General features: G+C 39.5%; 1 protein-coding gene across 1 annotated transcript in view; it reads left to right on the top strand.

Moving 5' to 3' along the window:
- Window positions 1-27,129, top strand: part of ITGA9 (integrin subunit alpha 9) — a 213,720-nt gene that overhangs the window by 90,619 nt on the left and 95,972 nt on the right. Inside the window, exon 16 of the mRNA XM_056485059.1 lies at window positions 17,469-17,624. Coding sequence (XP_056341034.1) covers window positions 17,469-17,624 — 156 coding nt within the window. The remainder of the gene's footprint in view (window positions 1-17,468; window positions 17,625-27,129) is intronic.

The following is a 27,129-nucleotide window of genomic DNA, read 5'->3' as shown; positions in this document are numbered from 1 at the left end:
GCTTTTTAGAGAAGCAGAATCCTATGTGTGTATTTCATTTCCCCCCCCCACATGCACTTACCCTTGAGGAAAAAGTCAGGTGAAAATTAAGGTAACCTATGGGTAGCTAAAAAGGATTTGATTGATTGTTCATGTAGCTGGGATTAATTCTCATGATCTGTGTTCCATTCACAGACCAGGTAGCTGTGCTGCAGCCCTGTTTCTGGTCTGCATGGTGCCTGGATGTTCTGCAGCAGGATTCCACACAGATGGCTCTGAGGCCGCTCTTCAAGTTTGTTGAGAAAAGTGGATTTGCTTTTCATGCTGAGATTTCATATGCACTGTCTCCACTTGTACTCTCTTCAAAAACATTTCCTTCCTCCATTGCACTTCGTTTGCTTTGTGTCTAGCCAGATATTTGTATTGTATTAACAGAAAGAAATGGATTTAGGAAAGCAAGGGGTATACCTTACACTTTATGCTTATTCTATTTGAGAGACTGCTGATCTTGTTTTAGGTTGCTTTGTCTGTCTTCTGGGAGAAAAAAAAATGCTGAATATATAAATTTTCCAGCTAGCAAACGGGTAGAAAGTGGAGTGTTAAAAAAAGCACCATGATTCCAAATCAAGAACGCACAGCGTCTTCCTTTTTTGGTTTGCAGGATATGCAGTCTGTGTCTCACTGCTTTGTATATAAATGAGTCCTGACAGCATTATTGTAAATGGCTGTGTGTGGAAGTGTTCTTCAGGCTGACCAAAAGCCAAGTGTTTCCATTAATAAGAAGTACCACAGAGGTTTTATAAAGCAAAAGTGGCATTTGCCTGCCTTTCCCACAGCCGTCTCCATGCCTCTTTCCCTGCTACAGCATACCTTGTCAAGGCCTTCTGACACTCAATTCCCTCTGGTGAGGTTTGCAAGCTCTGAGCTGATGAACAAAGAGTGAGTTGAGGAGTTATGGGATTGACTGGTCTAGGCCTTGCTCTGCTATTAAAAGTATACATATATTCTCACCCCCCCCAATAGTATATGAGGGTAGCAATATAATTTTGCTGCCTTAAAATCATTGGATATTGTTGCTGCATTTTATTCAGGTGGTAGTGGTGGACATAGAGATTGGTCTGCAGATCTGGGTTATACACAGACTGAGCTCACAGGAGATGGCAGCAGCAGTGATTGCAAGGAAATACTGCTGGAAGGACAGAAGTTCACTTTAAGGATAGGCTAAAGAAGCTTGGGGACAAGCAGTGCTGTGCAGAGGACCTTGAAAATGGTTTCCTGATCTTTGTTACTGCCATGTTCAGAGAGCTGGGACTTTGCATGTACTCTTCATGGGACAACAGGTGCTCCTGATTGCAGTTTCAGTCCTGTCTCAAAGCAGATGTGAAACGTATTTTGGTTTTAGAAGTATTAGTTAGTGTCTTGGTTTGAAAGACAGGTGTCTGCTAAGGAAGGTAGGAGCTTTTCTTGAAATGGAAAATGTAAACCCCCTCCCCCTGAAGTATTATAATTTGGAAATTAAGGGGCTCTCAGGCAAACGTATGGGAATAGGAATAACAGTTCTTTACTAGGAAAGTTAAAATAAAAATGCAGTAATAAAAAGAACAACAAAAAACAACAATCCACTGACGGAGTCAGAATACAACCTGACACCCTGTCAGTCAGGGTGTTGGTAGCAGTCCCATTAAATGGTGGCTACAGTCCCCCTGGAGTGACAGACGTGGTTCAATTGAAGCAATGATCCTGAAGAAAGGTGCAGTTTTCCTCTGAAGGTCCAGTGGTGATGTTTAAGGGTCTGGTTATCCTCTGGGAATCCAGTGGAAAAAGGCTGCCTTGGTTGTTCTAAATTTCAGATTTTTATCTAGGTAGGAAAGGCTCGGCTCCTCCCTCTGTGTGGAGCATCTCCCAATGGGATGATGTAATTTTGTCAGTCATGCAGTGGGACTTAATGGCCCATTAGCAGAAAATATTTTCCTGGTCAGAGGATGGGTTGTGGAAGAGATAACACTGCTCCACCTGGTTTCAACAGAGGGTGATAAAATACAAACTGCTGGTTGCATCTTGCATTGCAGCTTAAGACAACTAGAAAGATGTCCAGCCTTCATTTTCATTGACCAAGATATTCTCCCTTCCCATGTAAATCTTTTCAAATGGTCTGTAGGTTTGTTGTGCATTTGGAGGTCTATTTGTTAATGTACCATCCACTCTCTGTGGGGACTGACCAAATCACTTCCTAAGTAATATCTTTCATTCAGACCATGTGTTATGTTTGTCTACAGTGACAAACACAATTTTGATTGTATGTGGGATTTGTGTGTGTATGTTTAAGAAACAGTTTTAAAGCAAGCATAATGGGGCTAAGTTTGAAAAGGATTGCTAGTTGAGTAGAGATCTTTCAGAAACTTTTAGGTCCCATGTCTCTCTGTAATAAAGGGTTAGTGTATTACTAACTAAGTATGATGTAAAACGTAGAAGAGAAGTGGAATATGTTACAGTTCTAGTAAATGGAAAGAAAAGTGGACCTTTTTTAAACTGTTACACTTTTTATAAGTTTTTCTGGTCCCTCAAGACTGGGATGGAGCTTAGGACACAGCACAGGATTTTTCAGTGTAGAAACCATCAGACCAGATTTTTGAAAACTATGCATGCAAACTGCATCTGCATTCATGTAAAAACAAAATAATCACAGAAATGCAGAATATGCTGAGCTGTAAGGGACCCACAAGGATTATTGAGTCCATCTCCTGGACTTGCACAGGACCATCCCCAAGAGTGTTATCTAAACACTTCTTGAGCTCTGTCAGGCTGGTGCTGTGATCACTTCCCTGAGGAGCCTGTTCCAGTGCCCTATCACCCTCTGGGGAAAGAACCTTTTTCTAACATCCAACCTAAACCTCCCCTGACTCAGCTTCAGGCCATTCACTTGGGTCCTGTCACTGGTCACCACAGAGAAGTGTCTGCCCCTCCTCTTCCCCTCATGAGGGAGTTGTAGACTTGGATAGCAATATGCAGGGTCAGTTGGAAGGGTAATAATTTGATTTATGTGTCAAAAGATGTACATTCATGTACACAGAGAATGAAATGGGCAGGTGCTATTTAGGCAGGGATTTTCAGAGAACTGATTTTGACTAGTTGTGTAGCTCACTGTTTGGGTGTGACAGTGTTGTGATTGAAGGTTTTCATCTGAGATACCAATGTGAGAACTCATGATGGCAGGAGTCGTCATTTGAAGAGTTCCATAAATTTCTACCTATCAAGTTGGAGAGTTATAAAAATGTTTTCTTTGACCAAGTGCTTTAAAAACAAATATTAAAGGTGAAAGGAAGTGAAGGATGTGTAAAATACAACTTTCAAAAGGTGTAACCTTTTTGGTTGTCATGTCAGAAATGTTTTTCAAGACTGCATGGCTGCAGTGTTGTCCACCTGTGCTTCACCTCCAAGGCAATGGTTTCATCAGCTGGGTGTGCAGGTTTTCCTTTCTCTCAAAGAAAGATCGTACTTTGTTTCAGGAGAAATTACTTCTGGGCTTCTTGAGTAATCCTGATTTTCTTTGAAAATGAGACAATTTTCCTCTCTTTGGGTTTCCAGAGAAGGAGATTAACAAACCCTCATGAATGTTATTCTGAGTCTTACGGTAGTCATGGCTTCTTCTGGGTAGCCAATTTTCATTTTATATTCCATTTACTCTAGCCAAGAAAGTAAACTGGCAAACCTTCAGTCTTTATATAATTTTGTCTTCAAAAAGCAGGTAACATTGTTTATGTTAAACATTGTGGTTTATGTAGTATACATAGAATACCACAAATATCTCAGTGACTGTTTCCTAAAGCATTAAGGTTAAGCAACACTAAATGTAAGAGTCTTACCCAAGGATTTGAAGTTTTAGGAAAATATTTCATTTATCTACCATAAGCTGGAACTTGCTAGCAATGAACAGTTGTTAATTTAGGATCCTATGGATGATTTGTAATATATTTTTATATTGTTTTTGTTGCTTAGGGTTTTTTATTATATTTTTTTATGTCCTTTCCAAGGAAAAGATATAGTTGTTTGGTAAAAGGAAGACCTTTGAGATGACATGTGCTGCAAACTGGCAGTTAGAGGAGTGGAAAAGTCAACCAAGGCTATTTCTGCATAATGAAAAGGGTTTTCCTCTCAGAGGCCTTGGAAAAACTTGCTGGAGGTGGATACTGACAACTGTAACATGAGCTGTATTTTTTCCTTTTTGTTTCCTTTTTAAATGTCATGCTGAGAGAAGTCTCTTCTTTACAGACCAGTAGTGCTAAAAACAGGTTTATGTGGAAAGAGAATTCCAACCACTTTAAATAAAAAGAAAACCTAAAAATCCTTCTATATTTTTAACAAAACTGAGCTAAGTCAGCCTTTTCTTTTCATCCTGTTGCTTGTGATGACTCATTTTATTCTTCCTTGCCTGACTGAGGTATTTTTTAAAAGAATGAGATTACCTGTGGGCAGAGGTAAATAATTTCTGCCATCTAGATTTAAATATCTGCTGTTCTATGGAGCTTTTTACAGGGCATTTTTCCATTCTTAGTAAAATGCTCTGTGTCTATTGAGACACATTATGCCACTAAGTCTAGCATATAAATTTGCCTTGATGCTCTCATTTGTAGCTGTTTTCATGATTTCAGGTTATGGAGAATTCCAGCTGCCATGCTTGAGATCAGTCTGGATGGTGAGGAATCTGAGAGTAGTTGTCTGGATATATGCATTTATCTTGGGAGAGGAAAGAAAGAAGTGCAGTGCATTTTTAGAAAGATTTGTCAGCTCACATCCTTCCCTGTGTTGTTCTCTAAGGTGATAAATCATCACTGACCTATTGCCTGGTTACTCCATGATTACTATAACAAGGCCATCAGAACTTGTGGTACAGCAGCTGTACTTTGTCCCCTTAGAATGTGTGTGAGAGTCTTTCTTTTGTGATTACAGCCTCTTCAGAATAAAGTTGTGATGCTTTAATGAAATAAATCCTAGCAATAATATTGGCCCTTTATTTGATTATGGTAAAAAATCATTTGTACGTGGAGTCAAAAGTGCTTCATTAAATACTTGCACATTTTGTAAGGAAGATAAGAATGTATTCATATTTCATTAAGCTTATGCTGTGCTTTTAATGCATTTGTAAATATGGACAATGTCAAATACTGTTTATCAGAAATAAACAGACTAAAATGGTCTGGAAACTTAAGAGTCCCAAAAACTTGCTGAAGAGCTCTCTGGCCCCATATTGTAAACTTTTTCTAAATCTTGCAATGCAAGAGAAATTTCAGGAAGCATTGAGAGCTTTAAAGTGTCAATATACCAAAAAAGGGTAGGAAAGTTGATCTAAAGGGCTGTAGATTGATATCACAGTATAAACAATATAATGGAAATGCAATTATGTCATGCTCAAGAAATTGAAGGAAAAAACTAGCTTGATTTAAAAAAGAAAAAAAACCCAAACCCTGAGTATTGAATTAATGAGTTTGATCAATGAAGGTAGCTATGATGATTTTGATAGAATTTTAGGGGCCTGCAATTTCACTTAACATTTTAGGCACTGTGATTAAAAAAAAAAAAAAAAAAAAAAAAAAAAAGATTGCACAAAATTTGTATATATAAAAGTTAATACCCAGCAGACTGATGTAGAAAGGAGATGTCAGTGTAGGGTTATTAAGTGGGTTATTTCTAATTACGTTCTACAGAGATCAGTAGAATGCTTAAAATTAGTAATTAAAGATCTGAAAATAAATACAAAATTGCTCCCACATTTTGCAGATAACACAAAAATACCTGGTTAAAAGGGGAGGATAGGGACTTTATAAGAAATGCTTTGAATCATCTACTATGCTGAGCCACTTAAGTGAAGTTTATTTTAATCCATTGAAGTGTGAGATCACTCACTCAGGAACAAAGACTATGCATCCTAGGAAGTGGGAGAAGGGGCTTTCTCTTGGTTTGAGACAATTCAAAGGAAAACACTCTGGAATTAGTGGTGTCCTTTAAGGTTCCAGCAATCCTATGCCACCAGTAAGAAATTAATACTAGCAGATGAAAGTGGAAAAAAATCCAGTTTATTAACAGATAGGATGCCAGCAGGGAGGGGGGAAAAAGGCAAAGAAGTGCTAAATATCAAACTTCACCAACCCAATGGAACAAAGGAAAACCCAAAATCCTGGAAATACCCATTCCCAATTTGGAACCCATTTTTTTTTCAGACAGGGAGCTGTGGAATTTGTCCTCAAGGCTGCTCAAAGATTGTTACTGCAGCTTCTCCGAGCTAAGGGGAAAAAAAAAAAAACCATAAAAAAAAAAAAAAAAGAGAAACCTTTACCTAAGCAAAGATTAATAGCCACTGGCATAAAATACCACACAAACACCTGTGCACAAGCAACCTCCACCCACCTGAGATGCATCCCTGGATACAGGGTCTTCAGGATACAGTAATAATTTGTGTTGTTGTATAATGTGTTATTGTATAGTCACAGATGATTATGGGATACAATATCATGATGACTCACCCTAAGACAGGCTTGTTTTCTGCAAAGCACAAGCCTTGAGAAAGATTTCAGGATCATAGCAGACCAGCAATTGAACATAACTTCTCAATGTGATGGTTGGCAAAAAGCAGCAGTGATCTCTTTGGGTATAGACACACAGAAATGGTGCCTTGGAGTGGGTCTTCTTCTGTATAGATTACTTTGGCTGGGGTAGAATTGTGTGTTCACTGATGAGATGCTTCCTGTTTAGATGATGTTGTAAAAAATGATAAAACCCGTTCAAATGTTTAAGGGAAGGCCTCACTTAAAAATGTGAACAAATCACAATGTTTTTATTTTAATGAAAGTCAAGAAGTACCTTGTAGCTATTTGTAATCTAGCAGAGAAAGGTGTGACAGAAACCTGTGAAATGTGATATCATATATATTTAAAGAAGCCAGATCCAGGAGCTTTTAAATTCAAGAGGGATTGCTGTAAGACCTAACTTTAAGTGTTCCTGGGAAATACACTGTAGCTAAACAAATTATTTCATGTCATGGAAGATTAACAAATGAATTGTAATGTCTGGGACATACAGGAAGGTAGACTAAATTATACAGTCTATTACTGCCTCTTAGGATAATTTATTTTTAAGAGGGGAGAATTTAAAGTATCATTAGTACCACAATATTTGTTTCTGAGACTTTCCTATTGATAAAATAGAGACAAATTATAAGGAAGCAATATCAGTCTCTCTGTACAGGGGTTTTGAAACAGTGCCAAAGCAAAGAGATAGGACAAAATCCCAGAGCCAGTGGGATAAAAATGGCAGAATGTGGTTTGTGTCTGGGAGTGAAGATACAATTTTTGAGCAAATAATACAGGAACTGAGGCAAAGTTCAAAATATTGCAACTTTTTAGTGTCAGTTTGTATTCATTACCCTGACAGCACAGTTTGGTGGATAAGCAGACTCCTGGTGTTATGTGTAGGGTCAATTCTCTGTCATCCTGGCCTGTAGCCTTGATATCCTTGTCTTCTCCATCTCCCCTCTGCTTTGTTTTTTCCAAGCTCTGACTACTGTGCTACTGATGCATTTACAGCTCTGCAGTTGCTCCTTGTACTGTCTGATATTTTTCCTCCCAAGCACTTACTGTTCTCTGATCTGCTCTTACTTCAGCACTGCACTCCAGCCAATTTGGAGATGAACAGACCCTGGAAAAATATGTTCCAAAGTTCATTCAGTAGGAAAATTAAGGAAAGACTTCTTTCCTGAAAATGAAATAACATCAGTTTTGACCTAGTTTGATAGCTAGGGCAAGCATATTTATTATGGTTGATGATGTTAGCAAAACTGCTTCCAATCCTAGTGCTGCTGAGCCCTCAGCCTTTGAAAATTTAGTTACACAAGGGCAGTGTTGCTCTGCTGCATGCACTCAAACTGGGCTACAAAGGGCTCTTTTCCCTTTGAACCTGGGTCTGCCAAGATCAGAGATGTTTTTGGCATGATGCAACTGCTTCCAGTTGTCTTGTGCCTTAGACCTGAGAAGATGCCTTTCTCCACAGGATTGTCTCTTGGCTTTTAATGGGTTGCTGTATACAGAGGAGGTCATTTTGTATCACAGCCCTTCACAAAATGTCCATGTTATGCTCAGGATACCATGCAAATGATTATAATCAGGAGGAAAGAAGTGGTTATTTCTGATGCACCCAAGGAGAGCAATCTGGACAGCTCAAGATTATTTTATACCTCCACAATGCAAGATAAATGTGTAAAAACAGATAAATGTGTATTTCAATGACTTTTTGTTATATCTTCCTGAAAACCGAATTATAAACCAATTAGCCAATTCCCAATGCCCCCTGCCCCCACCCTTCACTTCTCCTTATGACTCCCACTGGTTAGAATCTCTTTCAGACCTCTCCCCAAGGATTTGTGTGTACTTAGCTGTCAGGGCCTGTGGTTGGGAGGAGGTTTATTCTGTCCTTTCTCGGCTTCACTGAAATGTCTTCTCTTGTCCCAAATCACAGCATATTCTGTTTATCCATTTAGAGTCACTGTGTATCATCTAGAGTACTCTTCCATGTAAGCCACAAATTTGTATCGTTACCAAAATTTTGCATGTCGTGGAACAGAGAAATGGGGATTTGAGAAAAGCACTGCTGTCAGGATAAGCACACCTGACACATTGGATAATGTATAAAATAATTTAAAAGTACTCTAAGGAGAACATGCAATCAAAGCAGATGTGTAAAGTGGTAATACCTGCACCTAATTATGTTAGGTTAAAACCTTATTGCAGTTCATGCAATATTGCTGTTGCAAAATGCCATTTTTCTTATTCCCCATAAATGCATCTCCAGCTTCAGAGGAGAGCTCTCAACTTTGATCTGAAGAACTGGTTTCCACTTACTTGTGGAAATATTTGCCTTGTTTGTTTTTGAAACCCACTGAACTTGAAGGGAAAGTTTTGGTTTTCCTTGGTTCCCCTGAGAAACACTTGTTCATTCTGCCCTCGTCCATGGAGATAAAACGTTTCCCTTTGTCATTGTACAATATCCTGTAGCCCAGCCATCTGAGAGCTGGGCAGCTGTATTTGCTGATGTGGCTTCTAAGCAGAGGGTTCCTGCCCCTTGAATGATCTATGAAACAAGGAGAAAAGCCTTATCATTGTTGTAAGGAATGGCAAACTTTCTATTCATTTGTGATTTCAGCTGTAAATGGACTAAAATGACCATAAAGTTTCTGAAGTACTGATGTACTGATTCTTTAGTATTTTTCCTTTTGGTTTTGTGTACGTTATGAGCAGGGGCTGGGAGTCTGAAGAGAGGAGAGTGTTAGCAAAGCAGAATAGAGGCTAGCAAAATGTCCCTGGCACCATGCATAATGCTTGTACTATGCAATGGATTAGTTTCCTTTAACTCTTCATCTCAATATTTCTTGGTTAATAATATTAATTCTATTAGTTAGAGTGTTACAGTATAGTGAATGGGAATTTGTCATCCTTAGAGACAAATATTGCTTCCAGAATAATATGGTTCCTTCACCCTCTTCAGATATTACAGCTCATATCTGTACAGAAGCCATGGCATAGTGGCACAGGGGAGTAAAGAGCTCAATCTGTGGGTGCTGGTTTCACAAGGCTTCTAGGAGATATCTAGGATATGATACTTGAATTGATATTAAACATAAAAGTTGACATCACAGATGAGTTCTGCTCACATTTTTAAATTCATGTGACAGAGCAGACAATTATTGCACTCTTTCCTTTTACTTGTATTGATTTAAAATTCTGCTTTGAAGAGGATTAGGCTAATAAATATTACCTCTTCTGTTTAATAGTGCAATAATAGACCTGGGTCACGCTACTACCATTGAATTGGGTTTGTGTGGCCAGGTTTTGGTAGATTGGGGACTTCAGGGGTTCTGTGAGAAGCTGCTGGAAGCTTTCCTCATGTCCAACAGAGCTAGTGTCAATAGGCTCTGAGAAAGAGCAGCTGCTGGCCAAGGCCAAGCCAATCAGAGATGATGGTGACAACTCTGTGATAACATATTTAAGAAGAAGAAAAAAGTTACTGAGCAGATATAATTGTGCTCAGAGAGGAGAGGAGTGAGAATATGAGAGAGCAACAGCTCTGCAGGCACCAAGTTCAGTGGAGGAGGAGGGGTAAGAGGTGCTTCAGGCACTGGAGCTGAGATTCCCCTGCAGCCCCTGGTGCAGAGCTGGTGGAGCAGCTGTGCAGCTGCAGTCCATGAAGGACTGCAGAGATGCAGAGTTCCTCCTGCAGCCCATGGAGTAGACTCATCCTGAAGCAGGAGATGCCCAAAAGAAGGTTGTGATGCTGTGGGAAGCCCATACTGCAGCAGGCTAGTGGTAGGGACCTACAGATTGCAGAGAGAAAAGCACATTTCTTGGGATGACTTGTGACTCCATGGGCTACCCATGCTGGTACAGCCTGCTCTTCCACGACTGTATCCCATGGAAGGAAGCCATCCTGGAGGAGTTCATGAAGAACTGTAGCCTGTGGGAAGGACTCATGTTGCAGAAGTTCATGGAGAGCTGTCTCCTGTGGGAGGGACCCCATGCTGGGGCAAGGGAAGGACTTCTCTCCCTGAGCAGCAGCAGAAACAACCTGTAATGAACTGACCATAACCCCCATCTCCCTGTGTCACTCTGGGGGAGGAGATGGAGCTTGGGAAGGAGGGAGGGAATGGAAAAACATGTTTTTAATATTTGTTTTATTTCTCATTATCCTGCTCTGATTTTGATTGGAGATAAATTCAGTTTATTTCCCCAGGTTGAGTCTCTTTTGCCTGTGATGGTAATGAGTGACTCCTTATCCTTGGATAAGGATATCAGTGGATGTCTTTGTCCTTATCTCAGCTCATGAACCTTTTACCACACCACTCCCCTGTCCAGCTGAGGAGGGAACAGTGACAGAGCAGCTTTGGTGGGCACCTGGCATTCAGCCCAGTCAAACCCCTATGGCAACGCTCCTCCCAGATTCCCACTGTGTTCTATCTGTTCTCCTGTTACCAAAAGAAGGGTTTATATTTTTGTCTGTAAATACCTCTAGATTTCACAAGCAGTCTGTTCTCATCTCCACAGTGTGTAAATAAAGCTATAGAAACATCATTCTTCTCATGCACTTTGCCTCTCTCTTTCAGGTGCATGCAGACAGGTAGGCATGCTAAGTAGTATGTTGTTTGCTTTGCAAGAGCTCCAAGGACCATTTCTATGACTTTGACTTTACTGAATTAACTGTCAGTAAAAACAGTGATGTTAACCTTCTTTCATGTCTAGTTATCCTCTTCTACTCAGGATGATTCTGCTTACTTTGAATCCTGACACTAATTTTTCCTGTACAGTTTTACAGGAAACTTAACTAGATTATTTTCTTGTTTCATACATGTGTTTCGTATAAAGCTGTATTGATGAAATGCTTTTTGTAACAACAGCATTGAAAGAATCATAACAGCATATTGCTGGGCCTTCAATTCAGGAAAAAAATTGTTAAAATGAAGTATCTATCAAAATACATTTTCCACTGCTACTGTGATGTTTCAGAGTCATCCAGCCTTTCTATCCATTGCCTCTTGGCTCTTCTAGAAGATTTTCAGCCACCTGGACCATTTGAGATATGGGGTTCAAACTAAAGTGACAGCTGGACATCTATCAGTTGGTACAGACTGATGCTTTTCTTAAATCCATTGCAGTTCTAGGGAATGTAGCAGCATAATCTCATCCATAGATGTTTGACCTACTGATAGTGAGGTGACCTGCTGGATATGACACAGATGTACTTTAAAACAGTGTGAGAGAAAATGGTCCCAGGACCCTGTCAAGACTGTTAGTTTTGGCAGTGGCCACAAGGGGCATGGCTGGAACTTGGAGGTTATTCTATACCAGCTCATGTAATTTTCCAGTAATCCACAGTATATTATTGCAAAGCCTTTGTAACCTTTGACATGGAATGTTTACACTACTGATTGCAATTTTTCCTATGCCCACATCAGTAATGCTTTTATCAGTAATGCCTTTATCACTTACCAGCTGATAATGGGAATCCAGGTGCACAAGGATGGTGAGACAGACTCACAGCTTAGGTTTTGACTTCATTCAGTGTCTCAGGGTGTTCTCTCAATACATACAGGCTCCCAGGCGCCTGGTGTTTATTTAACTAGATTTAGGATTTGCTTTTTTCTTTCCCAGGACATCTTTTCACTTTTCAGTGTGTGTGCCAAGAGGAGTTGCTGACCTAATGGAAACAGTTGTGTGCTGGAGTAAAGCATTTAGGAAGATGATAAAGAAAGCACTCGTTCTTTTGAATACTAACCCTAAATAACATTAGGGCATGAGACACCCTGAAAATACTTTGTGTTTTTTTTTTGGTTTTTGTTTTTGGTTTTTTTTTTTTCCCCTTCTTCTAAACTTTGAGATTCTTCAGAAATCTTGTAATAGTTGAAGTTTAGCAACAAAGGCTACCTACTCTTTGAATTGTAGCTGTTACAAGATTGTAAAACAGTGGGATGCATGATTGAAACATCAGGCTTCTGATTGCCTTTATATCATACATTTGACAAAAAATTCACCTGTAACTTTGCAAATGAGCTTTTACCAATCAGGTAAACTTGCAGTTCTGTCTCTTCTCCAGAAAAGAGTTTGCAGTTGGTTTTTCTCCCCTCTTAACTACCTACAGTAGCATCTTAAAACCTTAAAAAATATATGTATTAAAAAATCCCCAACTTGTGTGTAAAGGAAACGAGATCTTTTCTAGCTGATTTTGTCATGACTGTGTTATGTATGCCTTTGCAGTGGGGAGACATTAACTCTAAAATTATGCCAGTCTGAAATAACTTATTACAAGTCCTAGAATATTTTTATTAAAGTAAGCAAAGGACAGAGGAAATCTCTTGTGAGGACAAAGGTTGTTATTCTTTCACATAGTAGGCTGGAAGAATTAACTTGCACTGGGACTTAGCACCAAGGTATCTGAACATGGAGTTGGTAAGTGTTGCAAGGAACGGGGCAAGGAAGTTGCTCCTTATTCATTTTCGGGTACTAGAATGACATATACACATTCCTTCATTTGAAATGAATGAAAAATCTCTCCTCAAGTTAAAAGGCAATTTAATTAATACTCTTATTGAATTGCATTAAACCTTGCAGCCTGGATGACTCACAGTTTAGAGAGGGAGACTGAGATAACAGGAGAAGATAGTTTATTTTAAAGTCAAGCATTGTCATCTTAGTGCTTCACAAGCTATAATGTATGCTTATTAATACCTACAGCAGTGATTTCATTTGATAGATTGTGGCAGTAGTGGCTTTTGGTTCTGATTGCTGGTGGACATTTGAGTAATTTTCTTGATGCTGAGTTGAGGATTTATGTGGTAGTGATCTGTGAGTTGATTAAAGTTGTATTTTGGATTAGCATTAGCATAGTGCCTTTCATACATTTTGCAGCATTAATATGTTGTCTGTTAAATTTGGATTGTCAAATTTATTCTGTATATTTAAGCCAGTAAAAAATCCTATCTATTATTAGTGCTTATTCTTTAGCACCTGACATAAATACATTTGGACCAAAAGTTTCAACTGTGTTTTAAAAAACAGGTTCAGGAATTCATTCTCTGTCATTTAACTAAATAGATCTTAATTCTCAGAAGTACTGAAAAGCTGTGCTGAATTCAGTTAAAGCTCTGGAATTCATGCATGAGTTAAAATCCTGAGGATCAAGTCAGTGGGAGTAGAAAAGAGGCCAGACAGATCAGAGAACTTTCCCACAGAGAAAGAAAAGAGAAACTCCAGAAGGACATGAACAAGAACAAAAGCTCCAAGCAACTGTAGAAGTCATCCTGATGATTATATGCATTTCTTCAGATGATGCTGCTGAAAATTAGTTAATATTTATTCCTTTAAAGGGCCATGTTTCATCCTTTATTCCTCCTGTAGATTGTGGGAATTATTTACATCTCAGTTTATTCCTCAGCCCATTGGCCATAATTAAAAATGGAATTTGGCACTCTCTAGAGTCCTTGCTGGAGACTTTCACCTTGTTGAAGAAAGGGGATTAAATGTGATGATTTATTGAGCTCATGTAGAGTCCCCTGAGTGTACTGCGGCACCGAGCCAAAAGAAAGCTGAAATGATATCCAGTCTGGCAGCCACTTGCACCATGAGTAGAATAAATCCTATCCCTTGACTAAAACTCTGTCTTGCTCCAGCCAAATTTGCTTGAATTCCTGATGTGTGTGGGCTCTTGGTAGCCTGAAGTTAAGGTTGTAGAAGGCAGTGGCTGCCTGCCAAGGCAGTGTGTCTTTAGGGTGTTGGACTCTATATTTGTGTATTGTCATGATGTGCCTTAGTCCATGCCTATTAAAAGTGACAAAAATTATTTCTTCCAGTCACCACACTCCATCTTCAATTGGAAATTATGTTCAGAGTCAGATGTGGCATTTGATCATTGCTCTTTGATTGCTTTTCAGATTTTTAGGACTTTTTGGTACTAAAGTCAAGCAGAAATGCAGTCATAAATCTGGCAGAGGCTTTGCTTTCTTGCTTTATTCTCTGCTAAGTCAGAGAAAAAAGAAAGAATGTGTGGAAGGAATATGTACAGTTACTGCCACAACATTCAAAATTTATTTGAGGTGATTGTTTTGTGAGAGGACATAGCAAGCCTTTGTTATCACATTTGCTAGGGTAAGCTTTGCAATTCAGTCACGGTGAAAACTTGCACCAGTTCAGTGACTCCAGTCTGTACAGATTAAGTATTTATTGCTGTTACTCACTGAACCCTATTGCATAGTTGTTTCTGTTCATAATTTGACCTCCTTATATATTGCATTCATTATAGTGTCCTTCAAGCATTTTTTTTTCTGTTACTGGATCTGAGCTGTCCATATGCTATGATTTGCCAGGTTTGTTTTTTCAGGGCTCAGAAATGTCTTTAGCCTACACCACTTCCACAGCATAGCAGCTAGTGGTGCCAAATGGTGATTGCATGTAAAAGCTGCTTGTGGAAATCATATCCCTTGACAAATCCAGTTCATCATGCAATTTATACAAAAAATGTGCAGTTTCCTTGACTTAAGGGATTTTTCATTCTCTCATTGAATCTTTTGACTTCCTCTTAGAAATCAGGAATACTTAAAAGCAATCTGTGGGTTGTGTCATCAATATATGATTCAACACAGGAAACAATATGTTTGGGCAGACTGAAAGAGAAAGAAACTGATTGTATTTCCAGCCTAAAATAGTACTTCTCCAGACTGTGCTTGGCCAAATATTAATTATTCTCTTTGTGTTCACATCCCAGACAGTCTGGTGTACCTGTGAGACAGAATTCTCTTGTCTCTGTCTTACTGAGGACAAATGTCACAGACTGTTGCCTTTTGAAAGATTGTGAGCAGAAGGGACTGAACATGTGGCAAAATTAATAACTGGGCAGCATTCATAATTTTGTCCTTACTTAAAGATAAATGGGTATGTGAAATGTACTTCCCAGGGCTGTGGTGGTGAAGAAGTCACAATTTCACCACTAAAATCAAGCAGGACACCAGCAAAAAATAAAGGTGCACTCCAACATTCATCAAAGTCAATAGGGAACTTACCTTTTAACTTTAAAAGACATTGGACTGAACCCTGCAAGACCATATTAAAACATGTAGAAGTGATTAAGCACTTATTCCTACCATACTGCAGTAATAAAGTTACAAAAATGGCAGGTGGATTTTAATTTGACTCACTGCATACATTTTTATTATTCTGTGTTTACATAGTTGGCTGCATACAGTTGGATTGGGTGGCAATTTGCCTGATGATTTGTGTTTGACTGTTGCTATATGGCATGCTCTTTTATAGTCTTGTTTCTCTGTATTTGAAGTCTTCACATAGGCTGATAACAATCCTCACTTAAGTTAATACACTTGATTTTCTGTGAGAGCAAAGCTAGCAGCTTCTGTGAGTTGTAGTGTTGTTATTTAGTAGACTCAGTGCAATTCCTACCCTGAGGCTGCAAGCATGAGTGTCTCTTTTGCTGAGAGGTTTAATAGTGCTACAGATCATGCATAGTCCTTTTTATGGGACTGGGAAGAGGTCAGGCTATCACCACTGCTGCTATGTCTGTTGCTGATCAGTGTTCTTTACCAAGAGAGCACAAATCGCTCCAGGCAACGTACAGACTACACTTCAGAGTCCTGGCAGACATTTGTAATTAGGGTAGGGAATTAAGGGCTGGCTGAGGGTGCAGGAGGGTAAATGTCACCCAGGCTGATATTTGCTATTATTCATCCAACCAACCGATGATTTGGGAATTTGGTTAGCCACTAATCTTTGACTTCAGAGATCTGTGGACAGTCAACATATTGGAGAGAGCAGAGAGTTGTCTTGAAGCAGATCAAACAGGGTGGTCTGAAAGCCAGTTAGTACCTAGGTTCCCCACATCTGGAAGATGTAATTTTAATGGCATTGCATCTCAATTGCTTCTTGTGGCTGGCAGGCTGTGTTCAGAGAAACCCACTAACCAGTGCAAGGCAAAGTTGAGAGTTGGCCCATTGGAAGGTTTGATGTGCTTACTTATGGGATTTATTTATTGCCTCAGTTTCATCTGTGCTGAATTAATGCTGTGTTTTTAAGTAACTAAAATTTAAGAGGAATGTTTTACTACGAAAAGGTAGAGCATTTGCACTTAGGTTTTCTGGTAAATTGGATTTTGGAAGTCAGGACTGAACAGAGCACAATGAGCACTTTGTCCTGGCAGAGCAATCTGGGTTTAGGCATTGCATGTTGCGACAAATGGTATGAATTTTGTGGTTTGGGCTCCAGAAACAAGGAAAGGTGATCCTTTTGTCCCATCAGCCAAAAAACTTTTCTTCTTTTACAAACTATAAGTGTTGCTGTGCTGAGGATGGGGGACACTGTAAATTTCACTTTGAGAAACATACTGGAAGATGGATTTTCTTGTCCCTGCTTGTCTGTAATCCTATTTTATAGCCACATTAGTACCTTTACTCAGCCATTTGTTTCACTGATATTGCAAAACAAGGAGGGAAGATGGAATTTTCTGTTCTTTTAATGACTGGAGCTCACTGGAGGTGATCTCAGTCAAAGTCTAGGATTTTGAAACCCCAGAGATTAAGATTATTTGGTCTTTGCTTCTGCAGGAATAATTTAATTGCTTTCTATTTATTTTTTAAAGAAAATATTTTTATTAAAAACCACTTGATTTATAGGTAGGAAAAATATTCCACTGCTTCCTGTGTCTTGAAGAATAGGTCTCAAAAGAATAACTTTAAATTATTTTTTTTAAACTTCTGACTTGTTAATTGTAGTGTGCTTATTCCTGTTTGACCTGGAGAAAGATAAAGGAAGAAGAGAAACTTGTCTGCAGTGTTTAATCTGGTTTAATTCCATATTTAATTAAATGACCTAGTTTAATTGAATGTATAATTGTAGATAGAAACATGCTTGGTTATATTTATAGGTAAAATATCTGTTTGTTTTCTTGTACAGAAAAGAGTCAAGGATGTCATCTCTCCAATTGTATTTGAAGCTTCATACAGCCTTGGGGAACATGTGATGGAAAGAGGGAAAGAGGACAAGGAACTGAGTGCTCTGAAGCCTGTTCTTCGCTGGAAGAGAGGACAGAAGATAGCACAAAGGAATCAGGTCAGATTTGGACTGTGTTATTTCCCAAGAAAGCCTGTGGCCCAGCTTAGAGCAGAGGTGGTTCTAAAAGGGGATTGCCAGGCTCTGGGTCCTTTGCACACAGTTGCCTTTTTGTGCAGTCTCTACTGCTGCTCACTTCAGTGCTGCTCTGTGATGTGGTAAAGGTTTGTGCCTTTGGGCAGCAATTTCTTGTTTCAGGGTGTTTGGAAGGAAAGATGAGAAAGGTCTCCTTCTGGTGAAAGGCTTGGTCCTGGCCTTCTTTCCAGGTTAACTCTTTGTTAGTGCAGAAGGGGACATGGGAATTGTCTGCAGGGAGAACAGTGGGCAGAAGAACAAAAATTTGCCTCACTCACCTGTCTTCATTTCTTGGGGACTTCACACATACAGTCATGTTGAAAGGGAAACCAGCTCCTGCTGTTATTGTAGGACATGCCGTGCTAAAATAGGATGGTTTTATTTCCCCTCCCCTTTGCTCTCCACTTTCCCCTCCCTTTTCCCCTCCCCACCCCTCATCATTGTCATCTGTAACACTACTTTCTGATTCTGCTCATAAGGTCCCTGAATACTACTTTAAAAAATAGTAATTAAAACGTTTTATTTGCTTCACTATATAACCAAGTGCTTTGAACTGTATTTGGTTATAATCCTTGTACTTTAAAGACATGATTTTTTTTTTCAAGTGTGCTTTATTTTTATAAATTTATGAATGAAAGATATGCATTCAATAATTAGTTACTTTTATAAAGATGGTTTGTGGGGCTGTTGTGTATATGAGTTTTGTATTGTTGCAACAATATGATAATTTGTGGAGAGCTTTGGAACTTTAGCACTGCTGTAAACCTGAGTGTTACATGAACAAAGCTTCTTGTATTTTTTACTGATGGGTTTAAACTCGAAAGGTCACATCTTGCCCTGCAGGCAAGTCTCAGATCAATGTTCAATACCTAAATGCTGAGGTTATAGAGCAGGGACAAAAGTATATTGGGAATTTCTCTGACTTGTTTTCTTTTGCGATTTGGATGGGAGGGAACCAGTTTAAAAATCCCTTTTCATTTGTTTTCCAGATGTTGTTCCCTTAGATTAGTGAAGGCTTTTGACACTGGGTGTGCTTTCAGCTAAGGACGTGACAATAGCTTCAGAATTATTGTGGCAGTCATGGTGACAAAGCCCTGATGAAGTAGCCTCAAGGCATGGTGCTGGGGCTCTCAAAGACTGAGTTCATGGGAAAACTAGAATGTAGCATTCTGTTTCGGAAGTCTTGTTATATTATAAGTAAAAATTGTTTTAAAAGGCCAAAAGAGACAGTAGGAAGCAAAATTAATAAAAAGGATTTACATTTTTAAAGAATCTGATGATTATGGAGGAACCTTACAGTTTGAAGTCCAGTTCAAGACCCTAGTGTTTTCTGTTTCCACAAGATGTGGCACAGGTGGACAAAATCAGTGTTAATGTTAGTACTAATGTCTTTAAATATAGCTAGTTGTGTGTTGTTTCCAAAAGCCCTAGACCTTGCTGATCCAGTAAGAAGTGACTTTCCATTAGCCTCTTTGTTGCCTCCCAAATCCAGTTACCATCTTCATCCACAGGAAAAAACTAGTAAGTCTTCTTCCTTCAGGGAAATTGTGTGTTTAGAACTGGGTTTGGCTCAGTTCTTTGTAAATTATTTGTACTATAACATTTATTTTTGTATACCCACTGTGTAAATACGTGTTAACCAAGAAGGAGAAAGCTATTCTGCCAAATACAGTGGGGATTTGTTCTTGGTAGTGTCCTGTAAAGTATCTTAGAGTTCAAAATGTGATAGGCCAGAATTCTGCCTGTTCTAAATACTGTAATAAAATCACCAGCTATTATGTGGATGGAGACACCATTTTGTTTTAGGAAAATATTCTCAGTAGATTTAGTTGTGTCACTGTCTCCAGGACTTTGTGAGTGCCAAAACTGTTTGTTAGTTAAGAGAGAGAAATATCCACAACCTTCTGTTCCTCCTGTGCCACTGTCTTGCAGTGAAAATTTGTGCCCAGTGTTGCACTCCTGGGTGAATGAGACTGCATGTTTCTTGGATGAACTTCACCTTTTTAAAGGAGGGGTCGGTTTTTTGAAGTACTTGTGTTTGAAAAGCTGGTTAAGTAAAAGAATTAGCTTGGTTGGCAGGGATGAAAGAGTATAGAAGGATTTTTATGGAGGTGATTTATGAACACATCTAGTGATTTTGGTTTGCTGCACAAACAATGCCATTCTGTATTTTAAAACATGCACATGCACCTCAATCTCATACTGCAAGGAAATGACAGATCTGGACAGGATGAAATGCAGTGTCCACACACACAGTGTGGTCCAGGTTTGTCAGTGGTGTCTTCTCCAGAGCAGAGCTCCCTGTGTTCCTTCTTGAGCCAGGTTATGTCACTGTCTGCAAGCTGAGCCCATGACAATTCTTGGCATTGGAATGATATCTTTATTTTGGAAAGTTGTCAAAATATGTCTTGGCATGATTTTAACCTATGCCAACTACTGCATTCCTAGGCATCAGTCAGAAGTCAGGATGCTCCTGTCTTGGAGACAAAGGCAATTCAGTTTACTGGTGCAGCTGAGTAACTTAGTACAGCTGTCAGTAGGTGGTACATCTGAAGATTAATTGACTTATTCCTAGGCATATTGGAAGTCCTTGGGACACTGCAGGGACCAGTCTAATTGGCATGTTCCATATGAAATAGCTTGCCATAACACTCCTTCTCCTTGGCAGAGCAAGGTCTTAAATTCTCTTTCGCATTTTTTCTTGAGGAGATTATGGGACCCCCTTCCTGCCTAATTGCAATTGTTTTCCCTTTGGTTGGAGTGGTGTTGCTGAAAGCATTTTATATTCCTCCCTCTGCCATCCCTTCAGTGGTGTCTCTTTTGCTCTCAAAGAGTTTGGTCAGCTGAAATAGTGGACAAATGACCACATTTGGCATAGATGGCTTGACAAGTGGCAATGTGCTAGTCATTAGCTAGCCCAGAGTCTTCTGCTCAGTGAAATGGATTAATTCCCCAGTAGATTTTCCCAGCTGGAAAAGTTTGGTTTATAGTCTTCTCCAGCCTGTAGTACAGCATGAGGTTTGTGACCAAGGTGCAGGACCTTGACCTTGTTAAACCTCCTACCATTGGCCTGGACTCATTGATGCAGCCTGTCAGATCCATATGCAGAGCTCTCCTACCTTCTAGCAGATAAACACCCTCACCCAACTTAGTGTTGTTCACAAACTTACTGAGGATGCATTTGATTCCCTTGTCCAGACCATCACTATATTTAAGAGGACTGTTCCCAGTAGTGGAGACCTGGGGAACCCCACTAGTGACTGGTCACCAGCTGGATGCAGCACCATTCACCACCACTCTTGGGCCCAGCCATCCAGCCAGCTCTTAACCCAGCATAGAGTGCTCCTGTCCAAGCCATGGGCTGCCAGCTTCTCCAGAGAATGTTGTGGGAGACAGTGACTGGTCACCAACTGGATCTAGTTTCATTCACTATAAGTCTTGGGTCCAGCTGTACAGACAGTTTTTTACCTATCAAAGATTCCCTCTTCTGAAGGATTTGTAGCCATGAATTGCAGGACTCCAGTCTTGTGAGTCATCCCACTTCATCTCCATGATGGCAACTATATCATAGCTTTCCTGCTGCACAGTGGCCTCCAGCTTCTTTTGTTATGTGTATTGTGTGCATTGGTGTAGGTGCTTCAGCTGGCTGTTGATTTCACCTCCAACAGTGGTGAGCTGCCCCATGGCCCATCTCTAATGAGCCTGGTCTTATTCCCTTCTGCCTTCAAACCTAGTGCTCTGGTGAAGTCTGTGTGGAGCTGAGGGAGCTTGGTAGCTATCCTTCATCCCCTGCACCATGCAGTGCCAGCACACTGGTTCACTCTCCTAACACTCCTGCCTTTGTCATTCTGAGTGTCAGCTGAGTGTCACTCTGCCACTCAGTTAGCAGTATTGTGGAGATCAGGTATTGTCATTTTAGCCAGCACATCTGACTAAATCCTGGAATGTTTTTCTCAGTAATAATTGCTCTTCTAGAGGGAATTTAAATCAGCCATTTTGTGTTTGGCTCAGCAGCAAATATAAGTGGACTGTTTCCATGAGTAGTATGGTAAAGCAAAGGATTCTTCAAAAGAATCAGTCTATATTTCTTTTTCTGTGGTCAGTAGACATGTAGGTAATAGCTTTATTTTTCAGGCAACTTGAAGGTTTAAAATCAAAATAAATTCAGGTCTAAAATAAAGCTCCTGTATCTATATTTAGGCACATTGATGTTATTGGTTTGTACAGCTATAAACAGAAAATACTTACTAGAAAGGTTAGTGAGAGTTGCTTACAGCTCAGCATTTGAAAATTGGATGATATATCCTGGTTTCTAAATAAGAGCCAGGAACTCAGCTTCACCAGATAACATGTTTATAATCAGATAGCATCAATATCTAAAAACTAAATAATTATTAGAATGACAAGCCCTCTTGTTGTTTTTTTGTTACTAGCATGAGCTAATTGCTATGTCAATTCTGTCCATACTGAAGGGTTGTTAACAATTTACTGGAAATCAGTGTAGAGATTGAAGTAATGCATTCCTAATCCCAATTATTGTGCACAACCTAAGTGTTCCTGCAGAAGTCCATGGCACAGTTTATGAAATTAAAGGAATAGATCCTCAGACACCAAAGGCCAGCTCTGCCACTTTTTAAGGGTTGCTAACTGAACCTTTTGTAGGCTGATGTGTGAGGAGGTTGTTAAATGTCTGATCTAGAGTGAATCACTGTCTCTTATCTAGTCCATAAAATGACATGTTTTAAAGGGTTCTTTTGAGAATCCTGTTTCTCTCCCTTCTCTTCAAATATTGACCTTCAGCTGTTGCTTTCCCTTTCTGTGAAAGCACAGGCAGAGCTCTTACCAGAATATAGCTGGCATCTTCTCTAACTCTTGATAGTACAACCTAGAATTTCCATATGCTTTCCTGAATTTTGGTAGGTTGGATATTTTGAAAAGCTTTTTTCCCCTTTGATATATTAAAAGACTTCCAGTATTTTCTGTGGGCTGGAGTGGCACAGGAGGTTTTTGGTTTTTTTTAATATTTCCTGTCCTATTCCCTACTTACAGAAAGATAAATTTGTTTAATTTTAGATAGCCATTGAAAGAAAGTGAAGCAGTTTAGTAAGCCTTTAGTAACCCTCCTCAGAGCACAGAGCTCTGATCATTAGGCTGAAGTCAGGCTCCTCTTTACTTGTTTTACCTCCTTTCAGTTGAGCTTTCAGAGCTTTCAGTAGAGTCTACTACCAGCAAGAAGGAAAAGGAGAATATCTACATGCCCAATACCCAGCAGCTTTATGCTTAGGATGGCTTAGGATGCAGGAACTCATGATTTATCCCTCTCCTATTTTCTCCTGTATTTACCCCTGGCCTTTACCACAAAGTGTGGAATTTATTCCTTATGCCTCTCTCCATATTCCCTTCCTGATCAGCTCTAGACCTCTCTTTACTGTAGGTTTGATTGTGTACAGATGTGTATATTCACTTTTTATAATGAATGTACTTTAATGTAGGCTTTTTGGCTTACCCTTTGGAGGACATGGGTGCCATCCATCTTTCCCAACCTCTTAGGGAGATGTCTGTCACATTACTGGACCTCCCAAGGAGCATAATCTTTTTTTATTCAGAAAAGGTGCCATGCAGAATTTGAGAAAACCGGGTTTGTCAAGGTTTGGTGACTTGGTGAGAACTGCTCTGGAACAATTTCCCATAGCTCTGGGTTCTGTGCAGCAGTGGAGAGAGAGCAGAGAGGCATTGAAATGCTCTCTGAAGATGCTGGGGTTTGTCTCTGCTTTGCTGTACATCTGGTGATAGCAGGAAGTCTGACAGACTCTCTGAGAATGAACTTTACACTAGTTTTGTGTTTAAACAGTGAAGATGTGTCCTAGAAGCATTGAGGTTATCCTGTTACTGAGCACACAAACACCTATTTTTCTCGTGGAAATGCTAGACATGTGGTGGCCTTGAGATAAGAGATGCAGCTGTGTTTCTCAGGGCAATTTTTGCCCTGATCTCTACCTGCCACCTCATACTCCTCAATTTTTCATGCATATATTTTTTATGCATGGAAGCTTCTTGGCCATCTCTGATATATACATTCAAATCTGTGAGGTACTTGGTACAATGTTAGTGGAATACAATTAAATTTCATAAAACCACTGTTTAGAATTGCTCCTCTTCACTTTGGGTAGCAGTAACAGCAAAAATTATGAGCTGCTTCCACAGATAGTTTCACCCTACTTCCTTTTTTCATTGTGGCTAACACATACAACCCAAGGGTTACCTTCTTCAACAATTTCAATATTAAAGAGCTCTATAAATCCTCAAATCTGGTATTGTAAAGCTGCAACCACTTCAAAGATTGCTTAGAGTTAAAATTAGTGGTGATGTTGTAGTAGGGTCTGCATCCCAGGAATGGACTCCTGCCCTAACAACGTGCAGTGTTAAGTTAGGTACAGGCTCTGGCCCAAAGAAATTGCCGCTCAAGTAGACCAAGCAAGGACACAGTGACAATATATAAGCAGAGTTCACAAATGTTGTGATGCCTTAAAGTGTGTTTACTTCTTACTGTTTAGAGGGCATTTAAAGAGCCAGAAATTAGTCAGCCTGAAAGGTAGAAGTGACAAAAGGGTGGGGAAGGAAAGGCTCAAGTTAACAGAGAAGAAAATGGAGGAAATAGACTGAGGAGCTGGAGACTTGAGACTCTAGAAGACATACAAAAAGGGAAAGTGGAGTAGAGTCCAGGTAGACCAGGAAATAGTGGGAAATAGCAAAATAGTCCAGAGCTGTAACCTGGAACTGGGCTGCTGAATCAGTTGTGCCTGCATCTGTGGCTCTTGGAGCCTGTTGGACTGGCAGTCCAGACCAGCCATCTGCTTTGAGGTCAGAGAGCTCCCCCCAAACCTGAACAGGTTCAAGATCCTCCACAGAAGCAAACAATTCTCTCCTACACAGTTACAGATCTTGGAACTCACCATCCTTATTCCTTTACCCCAAACAGGTACAAACCTGGGTAGGTGTGACATAAGGAAATATTCCCAGTGTACCTCAAAGTAGCTTGCTCTCTAGTACATGATGTGCTGGAAGAGACACATGCTCAGCAATTTTAGAAAATGAAGTATTTGTTCACTCTTTCTGAGTAACAGTAAATATAGATTCAGTAAGAAAATTCCACGATTATTAGATAGTTACTTAAATGCACTTACAGTATTTTATACTTTACAAAGTACAGATAATTTCTTTGATTGCTGTGTTCACTTTACCAAGATTTCTGCAATTCACACAGAGAAACTGACAGGTTAGAATTTTTTTACAGTTTGTTATTCTTTCTCCTCTGAGGGTTACTAAGTGGCCTTTCCTATATGAAACTACTACAGTGGTTTGAGGATTAATTCTGAGAAACTTTTGAAACCATACCACTGAAATATGCCAAGTTTGAGAGGGAAGCCTAGTGCTGGTTCCTGTCTCAGGATTATTCTTGTCCTTTGGTTGTGGTAGTCTTTATTAAGGAGGAAGAGTAAGTTAGTCCTTGTTTCTAAATCAAAAATTTCACTTCTGATGTTCTGAGAAAGCAACAGGTAAGGAAGAAAAATGAAAGAGCAAAGTAAATAGCCTGGGTGAGCAGGCCACCTTTCACCCTTCTTCTTTTGTAACACAGTACAACCTACCACACAGTTTTATATCTGTTATCAAACTGATGCCCTAAAGAACCTAGAAATGAAACAACACAATTTCAAGACATATTAGTATAGAAGGTGATATAAAGCTTGGTCTTCATTGGAGGCCTCCAGGGGCAGTTACAGAAAATGCCCACCCCCACACAGAGTGAAAATAGTTTTGTAAGTTCAGCAAATTAGCATAACTAACAAAACCCCCCAGTTAGAGACAGAAGTGGTAAGGTAGTTCCTGCTTGGTTCAACCCTTTTCTAAATCCTTCCCCCTTAGACAGGAACTAAACTTTGTTTATGAAATTGTGTCTTGAAGAGCTGGTTTCAATCTTGGCTCCCAGGAAGAACCAAGATAGGATAGGGGCCCTGGAGCCCCCAGATTGGAGCCTCTGGAATTTATTTTGTCCTTCTGCCTATCAGGGAAGGAAAACGGTAGGGAAAGGTACTGGGGCTAGCTGGGAACTATATAACAATATAGCAATAGAGCTATGAATATATATTAAGGAAATATGAAAGCAAAAAGGCAAAATTCATTTTGGCATTACAACAATTGACTTCTTAAATATCCACTCCTCTTCGGTGAGCTCAGACAGGATAGAAAAAGGAGAACAAGCTGCCTGCTTAGTCAAGAACTTTCCTGGAAAGCAAAGGACTAGAAGTCTCTGCCCTCTGGGCTTAAGATTCAAGTATTTTTCCAGTCCTGATACAGCTGGGCAGAGCTCTTGAAAAATGTACTAACTCAGTATGGTTTGCATTTTTTTGCCTTCTCAGTCTCTCCAACCCAATCTGACCATTACGTGTGTGCTGCACAGATTTTCCCTAACCTTGCATTTATGATTGAGGTATATTTACTTTGGTAATAAAAGTCATGAAGCCTGCAGAAAGGAACATTCATATTAAAGGAAGAGATCAGTGGATTGTCAGGTTTCCTTGCTGGACAGTGTTGGCAATATTCATATTGGGTATTTGAATATTTGACAGGCTGAAGAGCATTATAGCTCTGAAAGAATGAGTCCTCCAACCTGAGAAGTCTAGCCTTATGCTTAGAAAGGTATTGGAGTGTGGTCTAAACAGCAGGGTAAAATAACCATGATCTTAATGACATCTGGGTTTCTTTGATGCCAAGAACATGTTTCTGTTCTCTTCTTCCACTTTCTGGTGGCTGTCTCGTTTAGCCATGGCAAGCTACTGCCACTTAATTAGTATGCCCATATGTTGTTCCTTCATAGTTTCTAGCTTTATCAATCTGCTACAATTCCTCAGTATTACCAGAGTTCACAAAATTGACAATTGTTCCATTATTTGAGAGTATCACTGATGCATAACTTTGTAATTTTCTACTGCTTGCATGATGGCAGAAATGTTTCCTGCCATATATAAAATCTAGAGGAAATGTTTGCTATATGATTTCCTTACTTTCAATCCTTAGGACTGAAAATAGTTTCATAAGTACTTCATATTCTGATTCATTTTCATGCACATAGCTGGGAAGAGAAAGAAGAGTGCCAGAAATATTGTATGAGCAGTTACTCTTGTCAGATGAGAAGGGAGAATGGATTGATGAAAACCTCTGAGAGAGAGTCTGGTTTTGATGAAACTTCTTGTTCAGTTAGGAGATAATAAAAGCAGCTCTAACTGGTTTTATTGTAAGATTTGTCTCATCTTGAATTTCCTTAATGCTCACACCATATATCCCTGTATCACAGATTTTGGTCTTGTTTTTATTTCATCCAAGCATTCTTTGAATTTTGATCTTACTCTTTTCATGTTTTAACAGTTCTTTC

Source organism: Oenanthe melanoleuca, chromosome 2 (assembly GCF_029582105.1).
Source record: "Oenanthe melanoleuca isolate GR-GAL-2019-014 chromosome 2, OMel1.0, whole genome shotgun sequence".
NCBI classification, from domain to species: domain Eukaryota; kingdom Metazoa; phylum Chordata; class Aves; order Passeriformes; family Muscicapidae; genus Oenanthe; species Oenanthe melanoleuca.
Note: the sequence above shows the minus strand (reverse complement) of the source record. Positions and strands in the feature narration are given on the sequence as shown.